Source organism: Microcaecilia unicolor, chromosome 7 (assembly GCF_901765095.1).
Source record: "Microcaecilia unicolor chromosome 7, aMicUni1.1, whole genome shotgun sequence".
Classification (NCBI taxonomy): domain Eukaryota; kingdom Metazoa; phylum Chordata; class Amphibia; order Gymnophiona; family Siphonopidae; genus Microcaecilia; species Microcaecilia unicolor.
The window spans coordinates 102,394,986-102,407,812 of record NC_044037.1 but is presented as its reverse complement, the minus strand read 5'-3'; the positions used below and the strand labels follow the sequence as shown (position 1 = coordinate 102,407,812).

At 42.5% G+C, this 12,827-nt stretch overlaps 1 protein-coding gene across 1 annotated transcript; it reads right to left on the bottom strand.

Annotated features, from left to right (window-relative positions):
- Positions 1 to 3,634: 3,634 nt before the first annotated feature.
- Positions 3,635 to 12,236, bottom strand: LOC115474336 (claudin-4-like). Its single transcript, XM_030209781.1, has 2 exons — positions 12,095 to 12,236; positions 3,635 to 6,061 (listed from the first exon to the last, which is right to left on the bottom strand). Exon 2 carries the CDS (start codon positions 6,043 to 6,045, stop codon positions 5,416 to 5,418), a length of 630 nt encoding a protein of 209 aa, XP_030065641.1. The 5' UTR covers positions 6,046 to 6,061; positions 12,095 to 12,236; the 3' UTR covers positions 3,635 to 5,415.
- Between the last annotated feature and the right edge of the window lie 591 nt (positions 12,237 to 12,827).

The following is a 12,827-nucleotide window of genomic DNA, read 5'->3' as shown; positions in this document are numbered from 1 at the left end:
AGGTATCTTATTTTATTTTCAAAGTTTTGTTTTTATTTCTATTTATTATTCTTTTCTGTAATTCACTGTGAGTATAATACTTATATACTTATAGAGGATTCACTCATGACTTTTTATAATGCAGTTTATCATAGTTAATGTTTGTTATTTACTGTTTTCCATCTTTAAGAATTCTGTATAAGGAATGGCCATATCCTTTGAGTTAATATATTCAAATTATGTATCATTTCTTCTTTTTAAGTTAAATACAGTGTGGAACATTCAGATCATTGCACATGTGATTTCCTATGTGCAGTGATCTGAATGTTTTGGTAATAGAATGCATGAGAATTTCATTTTTCTTGATTTTTCAAGTATGATTATACCTCAAGAACATGTCATAATATCTCCAGTTATTTCCTAAAATGGGCATAAATATATTTTATCTCTTTATAATTACACACACCACACACATACACACTCAAGTCCATCACAGTTGATGATTCCAATGGAAGAAGATTGGAAACTTTGAAATATGTCTAATATTAGGCTTTACACTATTGCTTCAGGAGAAGCTGGATCTTTAGTTACAAAACATCTGCAAGGTTCAGATGCATTGAAGTATTGCAGTTTCTAAAGAGTATCTATACAAGCTAACTGACCTTATGTTATGGAAAGAAACCTAATGTGAAGGAAGTTGTGAAGTAATTTACTGCAATATAGCTGTATTTTCAGACCTGAACTAGTTCCTAAACAAGGGGGGAACTTATTTTCCTGATGAGTATCCATTGTCCAAGTGTTCCCAAGTATGCTCAGAAGTGAATAAGGACTAATGAACTTTGCTTAGAAGGGACGCATTATTTCTTCAGACTCCTATATGGGTCAGTTGCATAAGTATGAGCCTGGTTTGCGGCCACTTGATGTGTACGCTTGGTGGCAGGGATACTGGGCATGTTGACCTTTGGTTTTTAAGCTCACTTGTTTGTGGTTCTTTTTGTGTTTTCTTGTCTTTATCCCGTTTTTTATTCTTGTATGATATTTACATATGTAACCCTGGTCCCACCACACAGTTCTGGCTACCAGCTAGCTCTTCGGGTCAGCACCCAAACCAAAGTTTTATTCTTATTGAGCTAGGTGTAGGCCAGGAGGGGAGGGGGGCTGGGCTTGATCCTGGTAGGTTGTAGGGTTATAAGCCTCACTTTTACTTTATTTCTTTCTCAGTCACTCTCACTCCAAAAAAAACTCTCCACTCCAGGAGTTGTATTTTATGCAAAACAAAACTTTACTGGAACTCTGCAACAGGCGGATATCCAAACTCCATAGTTTTCTTTAATAAACAATTCACATTATATCCAACAGGTCACTTTGCTGAAAGAAAGGATCTTTGGTGCCAAGACTTTTGGTAACAGTTCCAACTAATGAATTAATAGTCTTTTTATAAATTCTAGGGTATTTACATATTTACAGCACCACCAGTCCTCCAATGCCCATCCTTTCTGACAGAACAATCCAAGGCAGCGCTTGCCATGCTTGCTGTGGTAAACTGCCCCACTGGGCTGCCACCCAGCCGCCAGAGCCACTCAAGATCAGACCTCCTTGTCTGTCCTTCCTCCAGAAGTGCACTTCGTTGAGCTACTGCCTCTGTCACCGAACAGGCTCTCTCCTGTTCTGCTCCCAAGCTGGATTAACCCTTTCTACCTACCCGGAGCACTCCTCACACTCCAGTTAATGCTTTTGTTGGGGGGAAAAACCTTCTCTTTATTCAGCCTTAGGTTATTGGGCCTGTCTAGGACACCCTCTCGCCTCACGAGTCCTAGTGGGGGTGATGGCAACCAAAGACCATGTGTTCACTAATCCTATCAGTTTTATAACTTCTCAACTCTACCCCAAGTATGACACCCATTGTCAATCTTCCTTTCCTAAACCTCTCTCTGGGCTGGGCATTTCCCCCTCCCATCCTTGCTCCCCCCCCCCCCCCCCCCCCCCCCAGTGAATCTGGAGAGTTCTACAGCAACCTAGTAATCCCCTGAGAAAAATTCCAAACTCAATTTCTCAGGGGATTATACATAAGTGATAAGTAGTAGTAGTAGATATAGTTATTAATTTCTTTATTTATAATTTTTTGTTTACATCCAATAATATAAACTTGAAATATCAGCAATAAAATAAAGGTAATCAAATTACAATAACCTAAACAGGTTAAATTATACAGGAAAAAATAGTTTACATTTGTCCCCAATAAGTGGATCAAGACACTAGGAAATTTAAATCTATATAATTAATCAAAAATAAAACGGGAGGGGCTATGGATGTCTACGGCCGACGTTAACAGCACTGTAATTAGGGAAGCAACACAGTTGGCGACTTAACATTTTCTTTAGATGAGATAAATTCTAACAATTTCAAAGGGGAAAAAAATATATAATTATTCATTTCAAAAGTTACAAAACATTTACAGGGAAACTTTAACAAGAAAGTAGCACCCAATTTAACAACTCTAGATCTATAAGAAAGAAATTCTTTCCTTCTTTTTTGTGTACTTCTTGCCATATCAGGAAAAATTTGAACTTTTTGTCCCAGAAAAATTTCATTTAAATGGCGAAAATAAAGTCTCAGAATATTATTTCTATCAAGTTCAAGAGCAAATGATACAATCAGCGTGGTTCTCTCTGTTACGAACTCCAGAGAGTTTTCAAGAAACTCAGTCAAGTTTAAACTTGGGGTTATCTGTGGTTGTTCAATCGGGTGTTTCGCTATCCCTGAAATATATTGGGTCCTCACTATAGGGGGATATCCCTCCATAGGAATCCCCAATATATCACTGAAATATTTCTTGAGCATATCCACTGCTGAGATTAAGGGTGACTTGGGGAAATTCAGAAACCTCAGATTATTTCTTCTCCCATTATTCTCCAGATATTCTATTTTTCTCTCTTGGGTTTCTTTATCTTTAATCAAAGTAGTTGTTAAATTCTTTAATTGTTTTACTTCATTTTCAATCACCTCAATTTGCCCTTTATGTTCTTGTACATCTTTAGTCAATGTTTGATAGGATTGTTTTAAGTCCTTAATTTCGCCAGAAAGAGAAACATTCATCTGCAGTAATGTCTTGTTCACCCCCTGGATTGCCTCCCACAATGTCTCCATTGTCACCCTCATTGGTCTCTTCATACCTCCAATATCCTCGGAAGGTAGATCCTGGGTTCTAGGGGCAGCGTCCAGCGTCTGTCCCCGACTCGTTGTTTCCATCACAGGAGTCTGTGCGCCGAAAGATCCTCCTTCCGCAAACAGCTCGGCTGCATTCACCAACTGCTGCGGTCCTGCCGGCGCCATCACACTTCCGGGTTGTGGAGGGGGGGTGGAATCGGGAGGACTCAGCGTCACTCCCTCAGCGCTGCGTTCGGTTCCCGAAGGAGTCGAACTCATCGAAGTAGGCATTCTTTCGCCCGGAGTCCTGACTCCGAAGCTCTCCAACGTCGTTTGCTTCAAGATTGGAGTCGACGTTGGCACCATGGAGGTAGGGGCCTGCGTTTTCCCCTTTCTCTTTCCCATTTTTTAATCGGAAAGAGAACTTCTGTCTGCTTTTACGATCGCTGGAACCGCGGAGCCCAGGGCTCACACAACCGTTAGCGCCGCCATCTTGATCCCGTAGTAGATATAGTTAATGTTTTGAATTTCAATGATAGCATTTTAGTGAAATGGTTAGCTAACCCAAGAGATATGGCAGTGGTATTGGATAGTATATATCATGTTAGATGCATATCAGTTTGTACTCTTTTATTATATTGTTTATATCTTCAATGTTTTCACATATCAGATATAAAAGGGGGGAAATAGTATGGTTCCTTTTGGGGTGACTGTGGGCCTATAGGCTATAGGGATATTAGGTCTAATTAGGCTTTGCTTCCCAGCTTCCTAAATCAGGCCTGAACCGTATTTTTAGGAAAATTAATCTGTCAGTATTATTTATCTAAGCTAGTGTACCAAAGAGCATTGCAACATGGAGTGGACCGTTTACTCTAGGTGAGATCATGGGACAGAAGAATTATGATGGTGACCTGGGTACAGCTCACATGACAACCTAGACTAATTATGTCCGCCCATGAATGTGGTCAGAGGGTAGGTCTGCGGAGACTCCCCTTTGATGGGCCTATCAGAGAAAGAGTTGTGTATGTTTACGCTGACTAGGGACCAAAGACAGTCATTAAATATGGCTGCTGCGGGAGAGCTTACCAAGTCTCAAACAGCGACTGATGCACAAAGGAGATGGCATGCAAATGAGATGCATGCCCCTTTGCGCATTGATTGCTGTTTGCAACTCAAAGCTGTCAAATGCATTTGTCACTAGACCACTATGGAGTTTTTTTGAGTTGCATGGGGTTGGGGGCTTGAGAGAGGGTCTACCAGAGTCCAGCAGACCCCCTCTTGAGCTCCCCCTTGCAACTCAAAAAAAATCCAAGGTAATCTAGTGACCCCCCTCCCCCTCCAGAAAATCCCTGGTGGTCCAGTGGACCCCCTTCTCAAGTCCTCCCTACAGGCTGCAACTGGCCTAAAGCAAGTGTTCCAAGCATGGTAAGCTTTATGCATTGGGTCCTAGGCCTTTACTTCATAGGACCAACCCCCATAACTTAATCCTCATTAAGCTGGACCAATCATAAATTGCCAAGCGCCATTATTTCCATGCTAGCCTGTCAACAGCCAATCACAGGACATACCATTAATGACTATGGAGACAAATTCTATATAACATAGGATTTCCTGGATATTAGTCAGAGTGAGAGATAGCCAGAATGAGAGAGTGTGAGAGAGAGCCGGAATGAGTGAGAGGAGTGTGAGTGCCAGAAAGAATGAGAGGAGGGGAGTGGGAGAATTAGAGTAGGAGAGTGAGTGAGTTGCAATATGTAAAAGAAAGTGGATTCCAGTCCTGCAGAGGGACTGGAAAGATATGCCATGGAGAAAGATGTCTCACCAAAAGGGGTAGGGGGGGTGCAAGGATATCTCCCTGGAAATAGGTAAGAAATTCCTATTCAAATTGAGCTAACATCAGAAATGCTGCTACAGTGAAATTCTGTTTTTAAATCAGACTCTTTTTGGAACAGTGCTAGCCTGACAGAAGATAGCACAGTTTTAGTCCATTTGAGCAAACAGTGGGTAAGCTAAAGTAAATATGTGGTATTGACTCTGTGTGGAAACATTAAACATAACATCTTATTGCAACACAGATATTCTAAGTTTCTACATATTTCTTTAATAAGACCTTGATTAAAATTGTTAATTACTGTGTCTATTAATTTGAGTTAAATAAAAGCCATACTTTAATTCCCAAGCAAAGTTGTATTCACCCTGAGCACCTCTCACTTATGTAAAGCATAGCATTAAGAGGGTATCAGGTAATGCTTAATAAGGTATAAACAGATCTTCTAACAATATAATGTTTTAGACATAGTTCTTGCTGGGTGCGCTGGGTGCATTCTTGGCATAGTACTGTGCTGAGTAACTGCCACCACTCCCTCGAGGGCGGAAGCAGCAGAGAAGCCCCCCAGCAATGAGCAGCAGGACAGAGGAGGCCCAACCAATGAAGATGCTGGCACCCAGCTCCATCTTAGACACTGTAGTTGGGTCGTAGAAGTTGCGAATCACTGTGTTGGCTGACCAGCTGACAGGGATGATGAGCATCAAGCCGGCTATGGCCACCACAATGCCGGCAGTTAGAGATATCTTGGACTTGGTGCTCTCATTCTCCACACAGGTGGTAAATTCAGCACCCACAAATGCCACCAGCACTCCAAATACAGCTAGAACAATGCTGACCACGGTGAGGGCCCGGGCTGCCTGCAAGTCTGATGCCAACTGGAGCATGGAGTCATGGGTCTTGCACTGCATCTGGCCTGTACTTTGGACCACACAGGTCATCCAGATCCCATCCCAGGTGGTCTGGGCTGTCACAATGTTCTGACCGGAGAAGGAGGTCTCTTTCCACTTAGGTAGGGCACAGCACACAATGGCCCCAATCAGACCACAAATGGCCAGGATGATGCCCACCAGCTGGACCCCTGATGCTCCCATTGTACTGCTCTCTAACCTGAAAAGAGGGAGAATATCAGACACAAAGAGGATGAGAATATAGTCTGTATAAATACCCCAATTAGAGAGTACTGGATTGAGGTAACAACTGGCTCTGTGGTCATCTGGGGGGCATGCCACCAGGGCATCTATAGTCTTGTAGTTCCAGTTTCTTTACAGTAAGCATATCTCAGCTTGCAGAGGAGGCAAAACCTGAACTGGTTTAGACTGTTCCTGATGACAGGGAGTCAAGTGGTAAGCCTATGAAATGGATTAGACCTTCTTTGCTTTTTTAACATAACATTCACATCCTATTATTATAACTTGGTGCTCATTTTCAAAACAAATAAACATCCCCAAAAAAGTAATACGGTGGTAGAAGGATGGTTTTCTCTCAAAAACATCCAAGTTTTTTGACACCCTGATTTTAGACATTTTGCTGTACAGTTTGTCCACATTTCAAAGGAGCGTACTGGGGGTGTGTTTTGGTGGGACATGGGCAGCACCAAAAGATAGATGTTTTTCTGCAATTAAAATGAAAATGTCTAGGGCGAAATTTTTAAAACATTTTTTTGCTAGACTTGTTTCAATCATGATTAAGTGACCAAAAGATATCCTAAATGACCACTGGAGGGATTAGGGCATAACCTCCCCTTACTCCCCCAGTGGTCACTGATCTCCTTCCAGCCCCCTAAGATGTGACACTAACAGTACATACCAGGCTCTATGACAGTTTCAGATATGATGGCCATTCTGGTTAGAGCAGCAGGCAGGTCCCAGGAGTAGCCTAGTGGTCAGTGTAGTGAACTGTAGAGAAGGGCCTATATCCAGTGGTGTGCTGGAGCCAGCTCTGTCCGGCTCGCAAGAGCCGCTTGTTAAATGTTGACAGCTCTTGCAAGCCGGTTGTTGTTTGGGGCGAGCCGGCTCCATTACAGAGGTAAGCATGGCAGGAGGGCGCCATGCTTACCTCCCCTCCTGCTCCCAAACATGTGCAGCGATTGTCCTTCGCCCCCACCATCCCCTCCCGCTCCCATTCATCTTGTTTATTACCTCTCAATTGAAGCGCCTCGTTATTTAAGCCCTGCTGCCCATCTCCAGCCTTCCCTGCTTGCTTGATGAGTTCGTTCGTGCCCTTAGTCCCGCCTTCTGATGTCAGAAGGCGGGACTAAGGGCACGAACGAACTCATCAAGCAAGCAGGGAAGGCTGGAGACAGGCAGCAGGGCTTAAATAATGCGGCGCTTCAACGGAGAGGTAATAAACAAGATGGATGGGAGCGGGAGGGGACGGTGGGGGCGAAGGACAATCGCTGCACATGTTTGGGAGCGGGAGGGGAGGGCAGGGGAGGGAGGAGAATCGCTGGACATGATTGGGAGCGGCAGGGGAGGGAGGAGAATTGCTGGCATGGATGGATAGAGGGGGGCAAGGGAGAGAAGCCAATTGCTGGGCAGGGATGGGTAGAGGGGGGCAGGGGAGAGAAGACAATTGCTGGGCAGGGATGGGTAGAGGGGGGCAGGGGAGAGAAGAGAATTGCTGGCCATGGATGGGTAGAGGGGGGCAGGGGAGAGAAGAGAATTGCTGGCCATGGATGGGTAGGGGGCAGGGGAGAGAAGACAATTGCTGGGTATGGATGGATAGAGGGGGGCAGGGGAGAGAGGAGAGTTTCAGGACATGGATGGAGGGGAGGGCAAGATAAATTCTGGACATGGACGGAGGGAAGGGAAGGGACAAGGGAGAGAGAAGAAATGCTGGATATGGAGGGAAGATAGAGGAAGGAGATTAGATGAGGGAAAAGGAAGTGAGGAGAGAAACTGCACATGGATGGAGAAAATAGGCAGAAGCTGGATCCACTGTACAGTCATGTCTGCGGAGGACCAGAAATGAAGAAGAAAGAAGGAAAGAAAAGAAATAAATGGAAAGGAAGCCCTGGAAACAGAGTCAAGGGAACAGATAGAGAGCAGTAGAATCAGATACTGGGCCAGCATGATCAGAGAAACAAAGTCACCAGACAACAAAGGTGGAAAAAAATAATTTTATTTTCATTATAGTGTTTGGAATATGTCCACTTTGAGAATCAGGTGCTGAACGTTAAAAGTTTATATTTATTTACTTATTTATGGCATTTTATCCCATATTAAACATGAATTAGATTGGAACCTGGGATCATTTAATTTGTTTTCCTGGAGAGAGTAATGCATTGCCCCCCCCCCCCCCCGGCTATAGCCAGTTCTGCAATTTGGGGGGGCGCAGAGGTGGATGTGGGGGCGCAGTGGTGGACCAGGGAGAGAGCCTGTTATTAAAAATTTACCAGCACACCACTGCCTATATCCCACTCTAACTGGTACATTTGTTGTGGAATGTGTGAGCTCTCCAAAAAAACACTAAATACCTACTGTATCTACATATAGATGACACCTGCAAGCTTGAGAGCTATTGTAATGGTTTACAGTGAGGTACAGTAGATAATTTTCTGCTCCTGGAGGGCTCACTTTACAATATAAGGGGGTTGTGGTGAGATATGTACCTGGGACCTTTTATGTGAAGTCCACTGCAGTACCCTCAAGGGTGCCTCACTGCTCTGCTGAGATGTCTGTGTGGCCAGTCTACTAAGAATGATAGCCCCCAGATGTCCCAATGGTTGGTTTTTGAGTGTTTTTCTCTTGGACGTTTTACTTTCCAAAATTGCCCCAAAAGAAAAAGGTACCAAGCACAAAGCATTTAGAAAAAGGCGATTTTCAAACCAAAAAGATAGATATTTTTCAGTTTTGATAATGGTTATGTTCACCACTCAATTTTTGGATGTTTTGAGGAAAACGTCCAAAATCGGACTTTGACATTTTATCGAAAATGCCCTTCCACATGTTCTCAATCCAGTCCTTGGGACACATTCCACCAGTGTGTTTTCAGCATACCTACAATGAGCATGCATAAGATAGATTTGTGATCACTGTCAGTGCCTCCATTGTATGCATATCCACCCCCCTCATGAACATCAGTTTGGATGTATCCCCCTCGCCCTGTTAATAAAATGAATCTCTTCCTGCTTAATAGAATTCCTCATGTCCTACTCATTTTACAATTATTTCGTTGCATAGTTCATTGATTTGAACGGAGACCAGCAGTCTATTGAGTCCAGCCCTATGATTGTTCAACACATCTCTCGTGTCAGTGGTTGTCAACCCTATCCTCCAAGTACATCTATTCATAATGAATATTCATGAGATAGATTTGCATACTTTAGAGATGTGCATGTTCTCATCCATATTCATTGGGGATATCCTGAAAACCAAACTGGTTAGGTGTACCTCCAGGACAGGGTTGAGAACCAATTCCCTACATGGTAAGCCAGAACAAAGTGAAAAAAAAAAATGCCCTGTCTCTGAAACCAATTCTGCCTGTCCTAACTTCAGCTCTGACAATTAGCTAAAGTCCCTGGATCAGCATTTCTCCTCAGTCTAACTACATCATCATGCCACCAATTGTTTTCCTCCCAAAAAATATATCATGGATTTCACCACTGTTGGAATCTCCCAAATTTTAACACTTTGAGTAGAGCCCCTTCTTCTGAATATACTTACAGATCCTTCCCTGAAATATAACTTTCCAGAAATCCTTGAAGATGCTTTCTCTTGTAGCCCAGCTACCGGAATGCTTGCCTAGCCTCAGGAGGCCCCACTCTTCTCTAAACTTGATCATGAATCATTTCTAAAGCTGCAATATGAAATTCACATGGCAACAATATTCCTTTGACCTGTCTCTGATTGTGTCTTTCTCTTTCTGTCTCTGTGTCACTTTCAATTAATGACCTGTTTGTCTATCTCAATGTACAGTATGTACAGGTATATTGGCTGTCCTTCCTGCAGCTGCAGGTAACCTCAATATCATGTTAGAGGTATGGTTCAGCATTACTCCCAGGATCTGCCTGTTCTTGTAGGATCAGGAGGAGCTGTAAGCCTAGTTCCTCCTCTTTTCTCAACTTGTAGTAACAGACAATTTACTTCACCTAAGCAAGGGTGAGGACAGATGTGGGAGCTATAAGAGCTCTCAGTGCACAGCTGCAGCTGTAACTTCCTCTTCCACATAGTTTCTTTCTTCTGTCCCACCCCACTCAAAAATAGCTATCTCTCAGCATTTCTGAGTAAAGAACTGATTTTCTCTTATACCCTTACATTAATTATTTCCAGCAAACTCCCTACCTTTTAATCCCCTTTCTTCCCCTCCCCATACCCTTAGGAAACAAGTATCTATCTTTATTCCCCTCCTCTTACACACTCCGTTCTCACCCCCTCAGCCAACTCCTAGGCTTCCTTCTCTTACATTACAGTCTAATTTCTTGGTCCTTTTTCATGCCCTTGAAACAGATGCACGGTTCCAAAAACTAACAGAAAATCAGACTTCTAAAATAAGAATGAACAGAAAAAAAATTCTCTATAATTCTGGAGCACATAAGTTTTAACAGCAAAATGAGGTATATCCTTCCACCAGGCAAGAAGTGTACCTGGACTAGAAATAATATGGACCAGAACCAGAACCTGGGAATTGTTCTTGTTATTGACCTCTCTGTACACTGTAATTTTTATTTTACTACTTCTGTCTGTTTTTCCTTTCATTTGCTTTACATACCAGTAAATGTATTACTTTGACAACACATGTAAAATTGTCATGCCAAGAGTTATCTAAATCTCATTTTAACTTTTCTAGAGCTTGTAATTCTAAAAGTCTCATAATCAGTTTCCCATTGTTCCGTAAATCTAATTACTCCCCCCTCTCCTTTCTTATATACAGTATTTTAAGACCCAGTCCATAAATAACTATTAAACTCATTGCATGTTAGGTTTTTCTTCAGTATCCCTGGAGGTTTTTGTTTCTTTTTTTATTAGCTTGTATCTAGCTTTTTCCTAGGCACCTCAATCATGAAATCAGTATTCAACTATAAGCAGTCTGCAACCTGTCTTATGGGTATATGACTAGCAAATGCACTGTAGTCCCCAAATAACACAGACCTTCGGGTCCAAGATAGTTGACTGTATTATAAGTGAATTTACACTGTATGGGGTCTACAGTAACTGTTTTGTCTGTCTGTATTATTTAGATTGTAAGCTCTTTTGAGCAGGGACTGTCTCTTTGTATCAGGTGTTCAGTGCTGCGTGCGTCTGGTAGCGCTATATAAATGCTAATAATAATAATACAGTGTAATATGTAATTTTTAAAAAGGGGGGTGGGATTCAACCCTTGATCATGTTAGAAGTGATTCTGCATTATACTGAGTCAAATTATATGGGGTCTACAGTGTATAATCAATTCTGGATACCTAGTAGGAACAAAATATTTAAGAGTATGCTTTGGTAGCCTGAAGAACCTCCAGCAGTTCAAGGAACTTAGCCTTCTGTGCCCCAGAAGCAGCGAAACATTCTCCAAGCACAACGCAGCAAAAACTCACTGCTGCTTCCAGCTATGGGAACTGAAGCTGGGAACCACACCCTAATCTAACAGGTGGTGCCATCCTGTAATATTTTAGCCACTGAGTAGGATATAATGCTCTGAAGCAGATGGTAAAAATTGTGCCCTCTTTTTCCCCATTTATTGATATATAAAGTGTTGGAGGCAATAACTTTAGGGTACAAGAGCTACATTAATTTGGTTGTGTGTGTGTGGGGGGGGGGGGGGGGGGGGGGGGGGGGGGGGGGGGGGGGAGCTTGTGTAATCTTTTGTATTGTACCAGCATAAGAGTTATCCAAAGATGTTGGATGCAGTACATGACGTTTTGAGAATGTCTGAAGAAAGAGCCCGGTGTGGTCTCAAAATCTTGTTTACTAGAATATCTTTTGATAATTCCAATGTCATCAATGAAAGGTATCATGTCTGGCACACACTGTCCAATTAAAAACACATCCATCTTCCCAAAACATAAGGAATAGGGGAGCTTTAATAGCAAAACATGTGATAATAATGACTGGGGAGGAATATTTTTTTCAGCACAAGACAAATTCGAGTGGTTGTTTTAAAAAGAGGAAGAATGCTAAGTGAAATGGAATTCATAGAAATAATCTGTACCTTCTCAGAGTGTCCTTGAAGGAAACTTCCTGCTGGTTGTATTTTTCTTCTTTTCTTTCTTTTCCCAGAGGATCTTCAGAGGAAAGTTAGTAAGAAGCTGAGTTAAAGGAGATATGCTCTTGTCTTCTGCTTGTAAGGGTGTTCTGTGTGAGGTAACCCACTCTGAGAGGGGCCTCTTAAATCCTACAGGGAGGAGCCATCAACATCATTGAGAAACTAACAGACCTGTAAGGACATGTAGATGATGCTGGGGCTGGGAGAGAGACAGACTGAAGTTACAAGAACTTCACTCCTGGTTAGTGATTCACCCTCTTCTGTACAGCAATAACCTTTTCTTGCTGTCTTCAAGGATGGAACGATGCTTATATTTGTGGAGGAGTGGCCAAGTGGTTAGACCACCAGTCTTGTAATCCAGAGGTGGTGGGTTCAAATCCCACTGCTGCTCCTTGTGATCTTGGGCAAGTCACTTTATCCTCCATTGCCTCAGGTATAAAATTAGATTGTGAGCCCTCCTGGGACAAAGAAATATCCAGTGTACCTGACTGTAACTCACCTTGAGCTACTACTGAAAAAGGTGTGAGCAAAAAATACCCTTGCAACCATGCCAGTACTGAAAGTGAAAAACTGTGTGTCTTGGTGCAAATCTCTTGAACCATCCAGTATGAAATGTATAAGGCTTTTACATCGATGTGCCAATTCGAGGTTAAAGACTGTTGTATCAATATTCAGCTGT